This window comes from Saccostrea echinata, unplaced genomic scaffold (genome assembly GCF_033153115.1).
Source record: "Saccostrea echinata isolate AGI-Se365-2 ecotype Australia unplaced genomic scaffold, CSIRO_AGI_Sech_v1 ptg000008l, whole genome shotgun sequence".
Taxonomy (NCBI): domain Eukaryota; kingdom Metazoa; phylum Mollusca; class Bivalvia; order Ostreida; family Ostreidae; genus Saccostrea; species Saccostrea echinata.
Window position 1 is genome coordinate 10,836,485 of NW_026889757.1, and position 19,531 is coordinate 10,856,015.

General features: G+C 36.4%; 2 protein-coding genes across 2 annotated transcripts; one reads left to right on the forward strand and one right to left on the reverse strand.

The window, feature by feature from the left end:
• Nucleotides 1-11,537: 11,537 nt before the first annotated feature.
• LOC133181356 (uncharacterized) lies at nt 11,538-16,051 on the forward strand. The gene is made up of 9 exons (XM_061315874.1): nt 11,538-12,803; nt 12,991-13,090; nt 13,909-13,959; nt 14,048-14,227; nt 14,506-14,676; nt 14,923-15,090; nt 15,274-15,470; nt 15,627-15,789; nt 15,978-16,051. Exons 1-9 carry the CDS (start codon nt 11,568-11,570, stop codon nt 16,049-16,051), a joined length of 2,340 nt encoding a protein of 779 aa, XP_061171858.1. The 5' UTR covers nt 11,538-11,567.
• Nucleotides 16,052-16,495: 444 nt separating this feature from the next.
• On the reverse strand, nt 16,496-19,004 carry LOC133181360 (mannan endo-1,4-beta-mannosidase-like). Its single transcript, XM_061315877.1, has 7 exons — nt 18,995-19,004; nt 18,720-18,899; nt 18,231-18,425; nt 17,668-17,899; nt 17,384-17,537; nt 16,943-17,020; nt 16,496-16,782 (listed from the first exon to the last, which is right to left on the reverse strand). The coding sequence occupies exons 1-7, from the start codon at nt 19,002-19,004 to the stop codon at nt 16,531-16,533; spliced, it is 1,101 nt and encodes a 366-aa protein (XP_061171861.1). The 3' UTR covers nt 16,496-16,530.
• Nucleotides 19,005-19,531: the final 527 nt, after the last annotated feature.

A 19,531-nucleotide genomic window follows, 5' to 3' on the forward strand; every position in this document is an offset into this window, starting at 1 on the left:
AACATATTGCCGTGGGATCCCTGGCCAATTTCATTCAGTGGGCTGACTGTAGTGACGTCTTTTGGAAAAATTACAAATCTTGATTGTTTTTCTTATCTCTCAGCCAATCACATTAAGCCATTCTATGATATAAAACTTGTAACACATGCATTTGAGGTGTTAACTGAATTTTTTTGTTTATATTATCTAACTATATTTATGAAAGCTTTAATTTGATTGTTGCTTCACAATTAGAGAAGCAAGCCCTAAAATTTCAAATGAAATTGGCCAGGGGTCCCAAGGCAACATGTTGACTCAGGACCCCTGGCATTGAGAGGATGAATACTGTGGGAAAAATAATTTAAAAAATCTGTAGAATCAGAGAGACAGAAATGGCCTGAAGCAGGATGAATGAAAAAAGATGTATAGAATTCTCTTACAACTAAATATTTAGCTCATCTGAGCCAAAGAATCAAATGTGGGCAACTTGTCAAATTTGTCACAGAGTATCTTGGCTTTCATTTGTAATAAAATCAGGGATGTGACCATTAAACAAAAGAAAATAATTAGGGACTTAAAATCAAAAGTAGTGGTTACTAAAAAGTCTCTTTCTCGTGAACCAATGTCCCTTGGGCAGAATATCATGAAACTTATAGACTATAGGATAAGGATATGTAGATTAATAAGAATTCAAAGCATCACCCTTAAGGGCAAAGAGCATGGTCTCAAAGTCACTTCAAAGTTGACCTAAAGTGATATTTTGATAAAACATTGGTATTTTGCACATTTTAAGTACTGGGATCATCAGGTCTTGTCACTTGATGCATCCTAGGACCTTGAGTTATGTTGCTCCAAAAGTAGGTCATGGTAACCTAAAAGAATTAAAAATGAATAGCTGCAAAATTCAAAAAGGTCATAGTGACCTACTTTTTAAATTTTGAAGCTATTCATTTTCAAATTCTTTTAGATGCATATCTTGGACATGGTGAGATCTAGGACCATCAAACTTCAAACTTTTTCAGCTGATGCATCTTGGGGTCTCAGGGCCTTGCAATGAAAAAGTGAGTTACAGTGACCTGCTTTCTGAATTTTATGGCTATTCATTTTCAATTTAATCTAAATATTTCAGATACTAAGAGGCTTAGAATCATCAAGCCTAGTTAGTTAATGCACCTATGGGCCTACTTTCAGAATTGTTTGGAAATTCATTTTTTTTTATATTAAATCTTTTAAACTACACTGTATATATTTTTAACACTATGACCTGCAGTCAACAAACTTACAAGTTGTTACATCTTAGGGTGTGGCATTTGTTCATTCAAAAGTAGGTCACAGTGACCTACATTTTGAATTTTATCATTATAAATTGACAAACCAGTATATCTTTAATACTAGGATCATTAGATCTTGTCCATTGTAAGTTGATATATCTAAGGACAAAGGATATAGAGACCCAAAAGTAGCTACAGTGTCCTACTTTTTGCATTTTATCATTTTTCATTTTCAAATCTTTCATTTGTTCATTTTTATCTTTGATGCTACAAGGCAAGGAATCATTAAACATTGTCAATTGATACATGTTAGGACCTCAGAATATACTGACCCCAAAGTAGGTCACTGTGATTTATTTTTAAATTTTCTTATTTTTTATTTTCAAATCTTTATATCTTTGACACTAAGAGGCCTATGAAAAGGAAAACCTTGTCATTTGATGCATTTTCAGACCTCAGGATATGTTGACCCAAAAGTAGGTCACTGAAACCTTCTTTTTACACTTAATAATTATTTTTTAAATCAAATTTTATATCTTTGATACTAAGAGGCCTAGGATCATCAACCTTACCAGTTGATGCATCTTTGAGCCTCAGGATATGATGGCTTAAAAGTTGGTCACAATGATCTACATTATGCATTTTATCGTTATTCATTGTCAAATCTTAAATCTGTAGCTAGGATCACCAAACCTTGTCAATTGATGCATCTTGAGGCTTGATAGTGTGGCAAACAAAAAGTAGATCACAATGACCTACTTTCTGTATTTACAGCTAATCATTTTTAAAACATTTTATCTAGATATTTCAGATTCGAAGAATCATCAACCTTTGTCAGTTGGTGAATTTGGTGCCATATAGCAACAAGATTTGCCAATTCAGAAGTAGGTTACAGTTTAATACACTGTTATTATTTTTCACCTTTTTCATCACCCGTAGATTGGTTTTTTGTTTGAAAGACATTTAGTCAAGACAGTGTCTCTTTTGTCATTATTTTTTATGCTTGTCATTTTTCTCCGAAATCAAACGTGTTATTAATTACTTGAGGCCAATTAATTGTGTTTTTCCAGCTTTATTAACCCGTGATTGGTTAAAAGTTAAAGTGTACTGAATTATTATAATATGACAAGGCTTGCAATAAACCTTAATTATGCATTTTTTGCAAACAACCAATTTAGTCATAAAATAAATACATACAAGACATCAAAAGAAAAATCAAAGTACGTTAACAGCTGTCTCCTCACATGTATGCATAAGTATGTAATAATTCTTGTTTTAAAAAAGTAAATTTATCCAGGCCAACTTTAAAATGTTTGCTTGCCCTCTCACGACTGAGGATGAAAAAATTGAGTCGGTTTGTTGGTGAGAATTTTTTTTAAAGAAAACTTCAAAATCAATGCTGAATTTTCAAAATTTATTTTCAGGAATGCATAAAAATAATTGCTTCTGGGAGGATAAAAAGGTTTTGAGTTGGGCCATTTTTAGCCAGTCGGTCGGGAGAGGGCAACCAAACATTTTTTTAAAGATGGCCCCATATCACAAAAGCTTTGACAACAATAGACTAGCTGAAAGAAAAAAAATTCTCTGTTTATCAACTTGAAAGCAGAGTTATACCATTAAATAGCATATTTTAATGAGTAACCGAGTAAAGAATAATAAAAGACCGAATGATAGTCGAGTGCTCGATATATTCGTTGTCAAGTTGATTTAGAGAGAAGAAATCTACTTTGTTCACTGTTCTACTGTGATACGGAAGGTGGCAAGTACTTTTATTTAATTACCTATCAATATGGATCAGTACATTTATTTAATTACCTATCAGTATGGAAGCCTACCTGCTGGTCCAGGAGCTTGATATTCTGTTGCTTTCATTCTATCTAAAATAGCTACTAAGTACTTTGTCTGGTACCGACAGGGGTAAAATTTCCTTGGTAGTCACTGCATTTCTTTCTTGGGTAGTTTATACTGATACCATCTTTCCATTCACTAGAGACCTATTCATTTTCCCAGATTTTATATTACTGAAGAGGACTTTGCAGCTTGTCACCTGTTGTCTCCATGTCAAATTTAAAAATATCTTCTGTCGGTATCACATCAAGTCCTGCTGTTTTCCCATTCCTTAAGGAATAATAATTTTCTTGATTTCTGCTTTTGACAGTGTAGCAGTGCTTAGGTTAGGACTTCCTTGATATGTTCTGACCATCTCTTCAGCTGCTTCTTTCCCTATTGTTTTGAGTAGGTCCCCATCTTTATCTTTTACAGGATTGTCAGTCTGATGAAATTTGCCTTCTTTGTCACCATGAAGAGAAATCGGAGGTTTCCCTGACCTGCTGCATCCTTTGCCAGTTTTTCAGGCTGTCATTGTGTTACCTCTTATCATTTTGAGACTGATCTTCACTTTTTAGCTCACCTGAGCCGAAGGCTCAAGTGAGCTTTTCTGATCACATTTTGTCTGTAGTCCGTCTGTCTGTCTGTCCGTCTGTCCGTCTGTAAACTTTTCACATTTTCGACTTCTTCTCAAGAACCACTGGGCCAATTTCAACCAAACTTGCCACAAAGTATCCTTGGGTAAAGGAGATTCAAGTTTGTTCAAATGAAGGGCCACGCCTTCTTCCAAGGGGAGATAATTAAGAATTTGTGAAAAATTAATGGCATCATTAAAAAATCTTCTTCTCAAGAACCACTGTGCTTGAAAACATGAAACTTATGTGGAAGCATCCTCAGGTAGTGTAGATTCAAGTTTGTTCAAATCATGACCCCCGGGGGTAGGGTGGGGCTGCAATGGGCAATCAAAGTTTTACATAGGAAATATACAGGAAAAATCTTTAAAAATCTTCTTCTCAAGAACAACAAAGCCATGATTGGTCATATTTATATGGTAGCATCCTCAGATAGTGTAGATTCAAGTTTGTTCAAATCATGACCCCTGGGGGTCGGGTGGGGCCACAATGGGCGATCAAAGTTTTACATAGGAATATATGGGAAAATCTTCAAAAATCTTCTTCTCAGGAACAGCAAAGCCAAGATTGGTCATATTTACTAGGAAGCATCCTCAGGTAGTGTAGATTCAAGTTTGTTCAAATCATGACCCCCTGGGGTCGGGTGGGGCCACAATGGGCGATCAAAGTTTTACATAGGAATATATAGGAAAAATCTTTAAAAATCTTCTTCTCAAGAACAGCAAAGCCATAATTGGTCATATTTACATGGAAGCATCCTCAGGTAGTGTAGATTCAAGTTTGTTCAAATCATGACCCCCGGGGGTCGGGTGGGGCCACAATGGGCGATCAAAGTTTTACATAGGAATATATAGGAAAAAATCTTTAAAAATCTTCTTCTCAAGAACAGCAAAGCCATAATTGGTCATATTTACCTGGAAGCATCCTCAGGTAGTGTAGATTCAAGTTTGTTCAAATCATGACCCCCTGGGGTTGGGTGGGGCCACAATGGGCGATCAAAGTTTTACATAGGAATATATAGGAAAAAATGTTTAAAAATCTTCTTCTCAAGAACAACAAAGCCATGATTGGTCATATTTATATGGTAGCATCCTCAGGTAGTGTAGATTCAAGTTTCTTCAACTCATGACCCCCGGGGGTCGGGTGGGGCCACAATGGGCGATCAAAGTTTTACATAGGAATATATGGGAAAATCTTCAAAAATCTTCTTCTCAAGAACAGCAAAGCCATGATTGGTCACATTTACATGGAAGCATCCTCAGATAGTGTACATTCAAATTTGTTCAAATCATGACCCCCGGGGGTCGGATGGGTCCACAATGGGCGATCAAAGTTTTACATGGGAATATATGGGAAAATCTTCAAAAATCTTCTTCTCAAGAACAGCAAAGCCATGATTGGTCACATTTACATGGAAGCATCCTCAGATAGTGTACATTCAAATTTGTTCAAATCATGACCCCCGGGGGTCAGGTGGGTCCACAATGGGCGATCAAAGTTTTACATAGGAACACATAGTAAAAATCTTAAAAAAAACTATTTGTTAAGAATAGCAGAGCCATGATTGGTCATATTTATATGGTAGCATCCTCAGATAGTGTACATACAAATTTGTTTGAATCATGACCCCCGGGGGTCGGGTGGGGCCACAATGGGCGATCAAAGTTTTACATAGGAACACATAGTAAAAATCTTTAAAAAAAACTATTTGTTAAGAATAGCAAAGCCATGATTGGTCATATTTATATGGAAGCATTCTTAGATATTGTACATTCAAGTTTTTTCAAACATGACCCCTGGGGGTCGGGTGGGGCCACAATGGGTGATCAAAGTTTTACATAGGAATACATAGGTTAAATCTTTAAAAATCTTCTACTCAAGAACAGCAAAGCCATGATTGGTCATATTTAAATGGAAGCATCCTCAGATAATGTAGATTCAAATTTGTTCAATTCATGACACCCCCCCCCCCAACCACTTTTATGTTTAAACTTTTCAACCTTTCAAGATTGAAGTGATTTCTGCTTTTTCCTAGCCATGGTGCTCAGGTGAGCGATGTGGCCCCTGGGCCTCTTGTCTTTCAGATGCCATGTATTCTTCCAATGCTTTTCCTTTCTCAGCTTATGTTTGGCTTTCGTTATGAGATTTTCATGAATTCTCTCACCTTTAGCTTTTGCAGGGTAGCAGTGGATATCCAACCGTTATGATGTGTTTTCCTTCTGCCCTGGACTTCTTCTCAAGTGTACAGTCAGACTTTCTTCATTTCCTGCCACTGTGACTTAATATCCATTTCTCTCTTTAGCAGCTCTTGTAGTGGCTGAAGCTTATCTAACAAGTTAAGCTGGAAGGTAATCTCTATATCCCTGTTCCCTAAGCAGGCCCACATTGACCCTTGTTCGAGAATTTATGGTGATGGAGTACTTCTTCAGTCTCAGGCTTAAGTGTTGACATCATTACAAAATGATGATCGGATGCCACATCAGCAACTGTTATCACATGTACATCATGTCAGTCATGATTTCCTGAACTTCTGACTGATGCCGAGATGATCATTTTGATTCATTATGTCATTGTGGTCTGTGGATATCCATATGGCTTCGTATGGCCTTGTCCTCTTATATGGGGAGAACCATTTGCTTCGAGGTATACAGGTCTGCAAAGCGTTCATCTCTTCCAGTCAATGTGTTCCCATAACCTCTTTATATACGATATACCCGTATTCCGATCCAACTTGGCATTAAAATCTCCTAATATTAAGATTGTTATATCCTTGGCACATCATTTGGCGTTGGGTACAAAAGTCATTTTTTGTCATCCTTTGCTTCGTAACCGGTCACGGTCGGTAGCCTAGAGGTAGGGCGTTCGCTTCTTAATCAGGAGGTTCGATTCTCGTTCGCCGTACCGCGTCAAACCTAAACCTAAGAGTGACTGTTCCTTTGCCAAGCGCCCGGCAGTGGAAGTAAAAGACACGGGTTTTCCTGATGATACCTCAAAAACTGAGGTCCCCTGTCATGATAGGCGTTGGTAAGATAAAGAACCCTCATTGCTCAATGGCCCCAAGTGCCGAGTATAGGTCTAAATTGAAAGCCCTTCACCGGTATATGGTGACGTCTGTATATGAATGAAAAATTCTCGAATAGGACGTTGAGTCATTGTGTGTTGTTTTACGTCCCATTCAAGGATTTTTCTCTCATAAAGAGACGTCACCATATACCAGTGAAGGGCTTCAAATTTTGACCTTTACTCTTCACTCAGGGCCATTGAGCAGTGAGTGATCTTTATCGTGCCAACGCCTGCCGTGACACGGTGACTCGGTTTTTAATGTCTCATCTGAAGGACCCGCAACTTTCACTTCAAAGTGCCGAGCGCATGGCGAAGGGACAGTTGCTACCCATTTTTTATCGACTTAGGTCAGTCGCGGCCGAGATTCAAATCACGACCTCCCGATCACGGAGCGAGCGCTCTACCGACTGAGGTGGCGGAGGATAGTTTCGGATTAAGTGACGTCAAAAATTAGACAAAAAAATAGAGGAACCTAAGGTTTGAATGTATATTATAGGTAATTTTATTGCTAGAATATTTTATGTGTGCATTTGGAGGGAATAGGTGGCCTGGTATATTTTATTGATATATGACACTTTAGTGTCACTACTATTGTTTATGGGATATGGACTAGAAATACGAAACTAAGATCAAAAATCACTCTTCCGGTATTTCACTAGAAAAGCGGGGTGGGTTCATAGGGTGAATTGTAGCTTGAAAACGAGGTGGTTGACCATTATCTCTTGCTGTTCAATGGTATGTACAAGTGTCGGTCTGCAATTTGTGTGGTAGCTTAGGGCAATAGCACGGGCCTGGAATCAGTTGCGGATCCGGCGAAATTGTGGAAATAGGCTTAATTTACATGAAATTTTGAGATTGTCCCTGTGCCATCATTAGGGCTTATTGTGTAAGTTGTACATGTTTTATTCCTAAAAAGTTCAAATTCCTCAAGGGACTGGACCATACTATTATTACATGTAGAGAGAATTTAAAATTTTCCAATGCACATTTTAAAAGCAGCTCAATATTAAGGAAACCGTCAGTCAAACGTTTTGATTGCCAAAAAATTATCCTATGCCACCTGAGCTACCGTGAACGGTGGAATAGGACGTAAAACTATCCACAATCAATCAATCCTCTGCTTTGTTGGTGGAATGACATTTAGTTTAATTTTTTATTCTTGGTTGCAAACTTTGCTGTGATAATGTGCACTGACAGGTTCTCAGCCGATGGGCGCATGATAAGCATCTGGGATAAAGCATAAAGGCCATGCTATCCATGTGGTAGACACATTCTTCTGTATGTCCAGTATACAACAGCCTTAAGCTTTCTCCTCATGTTAAATTCAGTTGGCTTGTCTGCAGCCATCCTTTCAGATTTGATTATTTAGTTTCTTTAAAGCTCTCTTGATATTTGGGAGTTCTCCCAGTTTCGTACAATGTTCTGATGTTCCAAAGCAGCTATCCGCATATTTTCCATGGTGGCAGAAAGATACTCGACCTTGCAATGTCCTTTCGGCTTTCACTGTTACCTCTCATTTGCCCTCTTCATGTATTTTTTCAAGACCATTCTTTTTTCAGAAGAGGTTGATTTTGGTTTGTCGACAATGCTTCTATAACTTGTCTTTTTTTACAGACAGTGATGTTGGCCCTACAAATCTCTCCTTCTTTTTTCTTGAGACGGACACTGGGCTGCCAATTTAGACCACTCAGAGGCGGGGTTGTTTGTTTGTTTTTATAATCTGGAAACATAAAGTTTGTTTATATTTAAAACAAGATGTGTTTGTGAAACACTGATGCCCCGGTATAGCAGCTCATACAATGTTTCTCAAATGCATGTCAAACTCCAAGGTCGAGGTCATGCGGTAAAAAATATTGGTACTTGGTATTGAAATACACTTGTGAAATATGAAAGCCCTAGCACACACCGTTTAAAGATTATGGCCAATGGTTTTAAAGTTTTTCAAAGTAGATCAAATTCCAAGGTCAAAAGGTCAAAATTGTTGGTACCGAAGGGAAGGTCTTGTCACAAGGAATATACGTGTGAAATATGAAAGCTCTATAGCACCAACTGTTTAAAAGTTGTGGCCAAGCTTAAAATCTTTCAAAAGTAGGTAAAACGTCAAGGTCAAAAGGTCTCAATGATGTTGGTACCCAAGAGGTAAGGTTTCTCACAAAATTGAGATGTAAAATATGAAAGCCCTAGCCCCAAACGTTCAAAAGTTATGGCGAAGGTTAAAGTTTGGTATAATTTTGCAAAAGTGGATAAAACTTCAAAGTTAAAAAGTAAAATGTGTTGGTACCCAAAGAAAGATCTTGTCATAGGGAATAGTCATGTGAAATATGAAAGCTCTAGCTCCAACCGATCAAAATTTATGGGCACGGTTAAAGTTTAAACGAACAGAGCGAAAATTATACGCCCCGAATATTCGATTACGAGGGCATAAAATTATTGAAAACTTATTTGTACATGTAATATGTTATTAAATTTACTTGTACATTATGTCTTAATTTAGTTCATTACGAGTAAGCTAATGTGCATTAGGTCAACAGGGTAATCCATTTTAATCTTTTGTAATGGTAAATTATGTGACTGACCTGGATTAGTTTTTAGAAATCCGGCCAAACTTTAATTTTATTTAATCCACGAAGAATCGTGTACAGGTACTCAGTGTCGGGTAAGTAAAGATGCTAATCAAGAGATATAGAACAAAAAAGTGGTAAAAGTTTTTGAAATTGATGAATATATATATTTTTTAAAATTTAATTATATCTATATAAAACTTTTTTCACATGAATTGAACAATATACCTAAAAGAATTTAGCGGTCGTAATTTTCCATAGTGCCTGAACAATATTTTGAAGATTTTTTTTTTAAAGATTTAAAGTTGGTAAAATTACACACTTAAAAGAAAATTTAATTCCGCTAGAAATATCAGTGTCGGGTGATTAAATACGTATTCACTGCATTTGACTTTAGATTTTTTCCTCTCAATATCTGCTATAAATAAACACAATATATCCTCGAAAACGGTTTTTTGTTACTGAAAATTTGAAAAAAAAATTGCGGATTTTGTTAAAATCGTCAAAGTTTGTGTTTTATGTAGGCGAAAGTATTACATGGCCAACCAAATGTCAGACATTTTCTCGGTTATACATAACTAAAGTTAGATTTATTGCATTTCATTTTCCATTTCAACCAGAGGCGAGAAAATAAAGAGATAAATCAATTAAAGGCACGTAAAAGACATTTCTGCTTCGCGTAGAGAAACATATCTTATTCATGTTTAATTATATACTACATAAAAAATGTATGTCATCCAAAAAAAAAAATGTTCTGCAGAATATAATATGTATCATTGCTTCTTCGTTAAGAGTGATATTCATAAGCTGTTATTTATTTTTTTCTTTTAAAAATGTTAATGATAATTTCATTTTTTTTTCCAGCCCTAATACTTTCTATGTTGGTTAGTAAAATAAAGTACAATGTATTACTGTAAATTACACATGTACATGTCATGTATATATATGCATACATTTTTGGACTTAATTTAAATTGATTAAGCAACGATTATGAGCACAATGACTTCAACATAAGATTATTAGAAAACTTGCTTGTAGGTACTGTATCTAAATGCACAGTTCCCGGAACAAGTTATATATATATATATATATATATATATTTTAATTTCATTTGAGTTGTTGTGCTATATATGATCAATCCTGAAGTTCCTGAATGCTTTTACAAAAAGAAATATCTAATATGCTGATGTTTGTGATATTTTTTTCTCATAATTTTCAGAAGAGACCCCCTAGCAATGATACTTTTTTGGATCGTTGTGGTGGCGTCTGTCTTGCCTGGCGTAATTGGTGAGAATATTTCGTCTCTCTCTTATCAATATCTAATAAAAAATATTTTACGTTAGGAAAGATGAAGGTCTAGAAAATGTTATCGGTGAGACTTGATTCATCTATGAAAGTATGAGACAATCGCACATATTGTTAAAAAAATGTATATAGGATTTACATTAAAGTTTGATGTCCTGTTTTGTATTATAATAATATGATATAAATTAAAATAATTAATTTTGTACGACTATATAGATTAAAATACAAATACATAACATGTTTGAAAAACCCATACAGTAGTCTAATTTTAAAATCATAATGTTGTACTATTTGTCTGTAGATTTAAATTTTATGAGCAATGATTTGCAAGTAATTATTAATCTTGGCATAATAGGTTTAAACCACAATATTATGGACTTAAAGATCTTATTAGCTGTGACATTTTACACTTAACTAATACAGAAACATGCATTTGAGAGAGAGAGAGAATCTATAAATGTTCGTTTGAATAATTTGACTTCAGGCCTGTAGAACGCGAAGAACGCCCCTCCACTTTTTTCCGAGTATAGAATTTTGCTAAAGTAAATGTTCCTTCAGATGCTGGTTCTCCCCTTATTTTGTCGCCGTGAGGCCGAGCACTGGCAAATTCCGGAATTTGGACATTTTATTCATTTATTTATTTTTGCTTGTCACATTATTTTGTTGCCCCCCCCCCCTCATTTTGATCAGTTAAGGTTTTGTTTTTATTTTTATTATTTATTTATTTATTTTTTTGCTTGTCAATTTTTTTGGGAAGTTGAACCCCCCCTTTTTTTTTTGAAAATGTTGCTACGGACCTGAACATCTTTATATAATGAATGTATTTTTCAATCTTGCAGTAAAACTTCTTTCTCATTATAAAAACATTTGTATGTCGTATAAATTTAGGTGTGCCAGATAACCGAGGAACAAATTTTGTCATTGGTTTCATGGAGAATTATGCTTCCAACTTCAATCTCGAAATCTTTGTTACGACGTACAAATCACTTCCGGTCAGCGTATCTGTTACGTCACCGAGATGGAGCAGCCCTTCCATCAGCGAATCATTTACGGTTACTGTTGGCACGGTGAAACAGGTATTGGTCAACAATGCACTGAGAATGACGGGATCAGGAAAGAGCACTAAGGGAATTCGAATAACCGGATCCGACGAAATAATGGTCTATGGAATCAATAAGGAAACGAACTCGAACGACGGCTTCCTTGGGCTTCCTACAGACGTTTTGGGTATGACCTATTACGTGGTCACATATTGGCCCTCCGACAGAAATACAGAGATATTAGTCGTGGGTGTTCATGATTCTACTTCGGTAACTGTACAGTTTGGTCCTAACACGGGATTAAATGTGACTTACGGAAATCGAAATTACTACAAGAACGATAAACTTACGACAACGCTACATTCGTACTATACATGGCAAATACAGGCACCTGGGGATTTAAGTGGCAGCAAGATCACAGCAAATAAAGTCATTTCCGTCTATAGTGGAAATATACTGACAAAAATTGCCACAGGAACACGTGACCATATAGTTGAACAACATGTTCCAGTGGAAAAATGGGGAAAGACATTTGCCACTGTGCCAATTCCTGGTCAAACCATCGGCGACTATTTCCGATTTGTAGCCAGCGAATATGATACCAGAGTCACCGTCAACGGTTTGAATAACGGTGCTTCCTTTACAGAAACTTTCACGTTGTCCACGGCAAGTGCTTGGGTGCAAAAGGAGTACAGTTCCAAGTTTTATTCCTTAATCACTGCAACGAAGCCGATATACGTAATGCAGTTTTCTAAAAGTCAGGCTTGTTCTTCCTGTAATGTGGCGGATCCTGCAATGATTATTATTCCGCCTATTGAACAGTATGCGTCAGACTACGTTTTCACGACTCCGAAAAAATCAACTGGGTCGTATTCGAATTACTTCATGTTCGTAGTAAAGGCCTCTGAAAAATCGGGGATTCGAGTCGATGGTTCTGCGGTATCACCAACATACAACAATTACCCGGGAGGGCAGTATGTAGGAGGATACATAGCTTTGTCGGATGGGACTCACGAAATTCGTCACATTTCGCCAAATGTTGTGTTTATGGGAGTGTTATACGGGAGAGCGCAATATGAATCCTACGGGTTTCCCTCCGGCATGAGGATGGCATCAATAAACACAGTGAGCTACACGAGGACTTTATGGTTTTCTTCTCAGAATCAATGCAAAACGCATTTATCCTGAATTAAATTGGCTACCTTTTCAATTTTTGGGCAATTTTTTTTTATCAAACTGTTTTAGAATTGAATAACTTAAACGTATTCACTTTTTCAAGCAGTGTTTAGAAAATTTAAATTTTTATTTTTAGCCGTGCACGATGACAACGATGGTCGTTGGGGATGGAATAGACAATGACTGTGACGGCAAAATAGACGAAGAAATGTGTACTCTGGCTAATAACTATGCTGGTAAACAAAATTTTTACAACGATATTAAAATAAAGAACCATATACCGGTGCGATAAAGGTATATTTCTGCCCCCTTAAAAGTCAAATTTTTGAAATCTCTTGAAATGTGCACAATTGTATAGAAAATATATTCTAGATTGAAAGGATTATTGGCATTTCTAGTCTCTGTGACCTCAGAAATTATTTGGATTTTCCGTTACTTTTAAGAAAGAGGGCAAATACTGTTCAATTTTGAATATTGTATTTATGGAGTGGAAACTTGCTTAAATGCAATATTCACAGATTTCATTGATATAATCATTCTGCACATCACATCAAGTGCCAATTTTCACTCGCCATATAAAACTTGCAATGAACCAAAACGTCCTCGATACGGTCATACCTAGCACTGAAATTTGAAAGCAACGGAAAGGATAGTTTATAACTATGTAAAGTTCCAGAACTGCACGGAAAGTCTACGCCAAACTTGTTCTCTTTGGACTTTCAAGAGTGCAAGTGCAAATTGGCAGACGATAGAAGGGAGTTATTCAATCACTTTTGAAGCTTGATCTCGCTGGACCCGGTAGGAAAAGTGTAGATACTGAATAAAATCAAAAGTGAACCGAGGACCCCCTGGAATCCAAGATGGCGAGTGTCATCCCTTTTCTATTGTTTTATGTACATTGAAATACGATTTTTTTATACTGCGAATTTCATCATTTTTTATTATAATCAGTTTAATTAGACAGACATAGAAAAACAAAAATACACAAAATAAACCATCCTGAAACTGAGCCCTACGGTATTACAAATGTATTAAATAATTATTTTGACTTCAGATGACGATGGAGATGGTTCGGCAGAAGAAGATTGTGCTAAACCATATCCAAGTGAGTTAAACATACATTGATTCGACTTCGAGTAACTAAAAGGCGACATATAGTTTTTTGCATTGATATACAAATACATACATTTTAGTTGATGGTGTATGGACTTCCTGGGAGACCTGGGGTCCCTGTGCGTGCACGGGTGGAGGAAGAGGATCACGTACACGCAGGCGCAAATGCGACAATCCGGCTCCACAATATGACGGAAAAGTTTGCCCTGGAGCGGATGTGGAAACAGACACTACATGTACTCCACAAAATGGATGTGTTTGTAAGATGCAATTTCGATGCAATTTCGTCGTTTTGTCTCTCTAAAATTTGGTTTGATTTTTTTGGTTTTAGTTGTTTAAGGTATTGAATTATTTAATACTGATTCATTATTTACAACTAAAAAGATTATATAATTTTTTTGTAAAAAAAAAAAAACCTACTGGAATTTTGATTAATTCATTGTTAGTCTTTTATTATCAATATCACGTGAACTTCGTTTTAATTTTACTTGAAATCATTAAAATTTCTATATTTGAAATGGGGCTTTTTCCTTGTTAGTAAATGGAAATTGGGCTCTGTGGGGTTCTTGGGCTTCCTGTTCTGTGACTTGTGGAACTGGAACCCAGAGCCGAACAAGAACATGTACAGATCCAGCCGCAGCTAATGGCGGCACTCCCTGTTCCGGGGATGGTACGAAGTCGCAATCCTGCAACACTCACAGCTGTCCAGGTAAGGAGATAAGGAGACTTCTTTTATTGATCGATCGTTAGAAAGTAGACTGATGCTTACTAGCTGCATAACTATTTTTTTTTTTTTACATATAATAGAGTATATGAAAAATTAACTTTAAAAAGTAATAAAGAATGCAAAATAGGTTTTAATTCATTTATTACCGAATCAAATTTTTCAGACGCATCTTGTAAAAATAAATGATTCTTTTTAAAAAATTGCAAGAATTATTATTTCCAATTTCAGTTGATGGAAACTGGACACCCTGGACGGCCTTTAGCAGTTGTTTGTATGTCTGTGGCGCTGGCCAGTCAGAACGAACTCGCACCTGCACCAATCCACAGCCTCAATATGGAGGAAAGACATGTCTCGGAGACACCAAAGAAACACAAGCATGCACTGGAAGCTGTGCAAGTAGGAACTTTTCTTCAGTTTATCATTTAATTCTTTCCTTAACATTTGAATTTTATTATAACTGACACGATTGTATGTGGAATGTCAGAAGTTGATCTTAGATTTAAAAAAAACCAACCACCCAATGCTGTCATTAAATCGTGCTTGTCAAATGTACTAAACAGTATACTGTTAATTACATAGAGGATGGTGGATGGAGCTCATGGAGTGTGTGGAGTCCCTGTACAAAGACATGTGGATCAGGTACCAGAACTAGAAATAGGGACTGTAACAACCCAGTCCCAAGTAATGGAGGCAACATGTGTCCGGGAGACCCGACGGAGTTTCAGGCTTGTAATCCCACAGCATGTCCAACTGTCGCTCAGGGCACTTATGTACAAGTCAGTATAATAATGGTTGATGTTAAGTTTAACTTGGGTACATCGTAAAGAATATGTAAATGGAGATTTGGAAGTGCTTTGTCCGCATATTCTTCGACATACCCGAGTAGGGGAAATTTTGCAGTTCTAATTTAGTTCATACCTTATTGTTTGTAGACATGCCCAACGGGGTGGTTTACGTGTGAATCTGGAGGTATGACTTGTATTCAGATGTCAATGAAGTGTGACTGTCAATCTGACTGTGACGATGGAAGTGACGAATCAGCCACGTGGGCAAGCTGTTCATTTAATGCAACCGACTGTCACAACGACGCTGCTGGTATATTTCAAAGTTAATCGTTTTCAAAGTTTCGAAATTAAATTGTAAAAAGATGAAAATGTATAGTTTTAGAAAGAAAATGACATATGAGCAATATAACTTCTCTAAATACAAGGAAAAGAATGGATGTAAAGATTCACTTTTAAAAAGAAATGAAATATTCAAGCTTCTACAATGCTTATTTTCAGAACTGACCACAAGTTATATTCATTTTCTACCGCTGTTTACTCTTCTTTTCTTCACAATTTGGAACTTACTTTGATCATTTAATGGAGAGGGAAAAAGAACAACCAAAGGCATCTACATATGTTAGAGAACAGCTTCCACATATACATCCTTTATTCAACACCAGCTTTGAAAGATATTTAAGAAATGAACTATATTCTTTTGATATTGAATATAACGTTGTTAATGGTGTATTTTCTACGTGTGTAAATCAGCTGCTTTAGAATTTGTCAGGAGGATCATTAATTCTGTTGCCAGTATATCATATTGGTAGTCAACGAACAAAAGCCTATTTTCAATCTGCTGATATATCATTTTCCTTTGAAGAAATGTATGCGTATTTTATAATTGTTCTTAATAAATCACACAAGAATACAAATATCATTTGACAGACGATTACCTACATCGTGCCTAGTATAGCTTTGTTGATCAAGACTTAAAAAAAATATTTTTTGTTAATAAAGCATCCTAGTTGGTACAGTTCTTTATTTATTTGAACAAAAAACTATAAATTGTCTAAATCGTAAAGTTGACTAGTCCGCCGTTTCTTTGGTCATTTTTCCCTTTGAGAGACCTCATTCCTGCTTCCTGTGTTGCTAAGGTGTCAGTATCGCTTCCGTCCGCGTTTGCGTGCCAAGACCATGCTCCAGCGTAACCATGGTAAAATGCGTATGTAAACAATTGTTCAATAGTTTGATGTCCTCCTCGCACCTGGTTAAACTCGGCGATTATCAAAGGTTTATTTAAATTGTATTGATTCTTCGTGTGCTAAAATGGGAAAGAACGTTTTCAGATAAACCAAATAATAGTGTTATTGAAAAGGCATGATTCAGTTTTAAATAAATCCAGAATTCTACTTAAAATGACAGTAACTCGAATACGGTGTATTTCAAATTTTATGAAAGTCTAAACATATCAATCAACTTACTTTGAAGGGCGAGTAAGGATCGTATTGATGAGTATTTTTGTCGTCATACGTGTGCGTAGAATAAAAATTCAAAGTACCCTGTTTATAAAGAAGTTAATAAAATTTTATTTTACCTTACAGTAACATATATGCCAAAGTCTTGCTTAAAAGGAAATAGGGGATTCTCCTGCTTGCCCAGCTAAATTTTTAAGCTTGTCGACATACTGTATGTGTACTTAAAAAGCGGGCTTCATATTTTAGCAGCTTTGGCGTGGACAATAATGCGCTAATCCATGGTTGCTGTTAGTAAATCATTGATAAATACAATATACGACACAGACATATGTCTGACATATTTCACAGACTAATTAATGCATGATTACGCCAACCACTCAATACCCAGTGGTTGCGCTAAAATGTTTATGTACACGTACAGTAATTTGCGGTTTATTTTGTACTTACTGCATTATCATGTCCGGCTCTGATGAGACAATGGTCACTATAGAGGTTCTTCATTCCATTCATGTTTGTGTTGCTTTTTGGGTTCCACGATCCAGCTGTCACCAAGGCTTGTGGGTCTGTCTTACGTATAGCAGCGGCTTGCCAGTTTATAAATCTACAAGAATGATTAATATTCCATTGTACATGTTGTATACACGGAATTAGAGACTGCTTAAAAGTAAGGCGATCGAGATAAAGTGGAAACTTACGAGAACCTCCACCAAAAATAAAGATAAAACTCATACCGTAGAAGTTGTTCTGCTGAATAGATGTGACCTTTCCATCCCGCTCCAGAAGGACCTAAGAAGGTGGTATCAATGCACTGTTCAGAATTGTGTAAATTAGGATTGATGACGCCTTCCATTTCATTGATTATGTCCCAGCCAGCTAATGCAGGTTGGTCTTTCAGAGCCTTCACCATTGGGATGAGAGCATGGTTGATATAGCTGCGGAGTTTGCCAGTGTCCTTTATTAATCCTTTGTACAACGAAAACCTCAGTTACATGTAGGAAGTATTGGTTTCGTTAGAACAGATAATAATAATTATGTTACCGTTCTTGATTTTCACATATTATACTTCAAATCATATCATGTCTATCAGCCTCGCTCTACTTTTCAAAGTTATAAGGGTCTGGTTCAAAAAGTTGCGAATGAAACACAATATAATCAGGACTTTCTTTCTTATGGATTCTACAGCCTTTCTTGTACTCCTCTGAGTTATAGCTTATACATTGTATGTCATAGACATCTCTAATCTATAATGTTCCGATTCTAAATATAAACACCGAAGAAAAGGGAAATGTTATACCCTCCAAACGGACGTTTGTGCTGCCTCTTTCTGCGCCATTCCACAAACAGAGAAAGACAAAAATCTGGTGGTTCCTAGCGTACTGCAAATATTCTTTCAGTTCATTGATCAAGGAATTGCTGGAGTCTGTTCCACTCACGTGACCTGTGTGATCAAATTCCGGAGATGTCTGTCCTTCTACGTGAACCCAAACACCTTTAAAAGAACAAAAACCTTGTAGAAATACAGATGTTCAGGTATGCTTTTTTAAGACAGGAAAAATACCTCATAAGGTAATATAATTATTATATCTTTTAAAATGGTAACTATGTTTTGCTAAAGTAGTGCTTTGGTCATCAGAGAACTTCTAAAAGAAAAGTGATAATGCAATAAAAAGCAAAGTGAAACACCACTGTTACAGCAAAGATAACAGCCGTTTTCTGAATTATTCCTATACAATGATCAGTCAAACTACAATCGTTTTTGGCACAGTAATACAGAATAACTTACGAATTGAGTTTCCACCATTGTTCTTGACTGCATTGATCACAGACTGGAACTTACTTCGTCTGTACTGATATTGGTTATTTCCCCAGTCATAACCGTAAGACACCCATGCCTGGTTTACTCCACTGAAGAATACCCTCTGGCCGTTATAATAAAAATGATCCCCCTGAATGTAAAGCCGCCCTGAAATGATAATTATCTGCTCACCAAAATGATAATTAACTGCTAACCAAAATGATAATTAACTGCTTCCGATCAGATTGGTAATCAACATTTACCTTGTATCATGTTGCAATTTTCATTCCCAAACAGGTATTGTGGAATCAACCCTGAGAACTAGACTCCGATTCAGTAATGACAAATAATTCTTGCACAAGAAAACAAGCTGGATCAAAGCGTGTTTCTTCTATTGACCAACTTCTAAGAATAATCATACAACTGTACCTGTACTTATTCGAGGGTTTTCAAATTTCATTCAATTTAGGTTTGGACTAATTAGCACAATAAGGAATTTGTGCTATTAGTGGCTCATTCATCACAAATCACTACCGGGGGTAGTGTGGGACCACGATGGGGGATCAAAGTTTTCCATGGGAATATTTAAGAAAATATCTCTAAAAATCTTCTCAAGAACAGCAAAGACAGGATGAGTCATATTGATGTGGAAGCATCCTTAGGTATAGTGTTTTTTGTTTGTTTATTGTTTAACGTCCCTCTCGAGAATTTTTCACTCATATGGAGATGCCACCACTTGATGGTGGAGAGTAGCAAATTTTGACCTAAACTCGGCACTGAGGGCCATTTAGCAGTGAGGG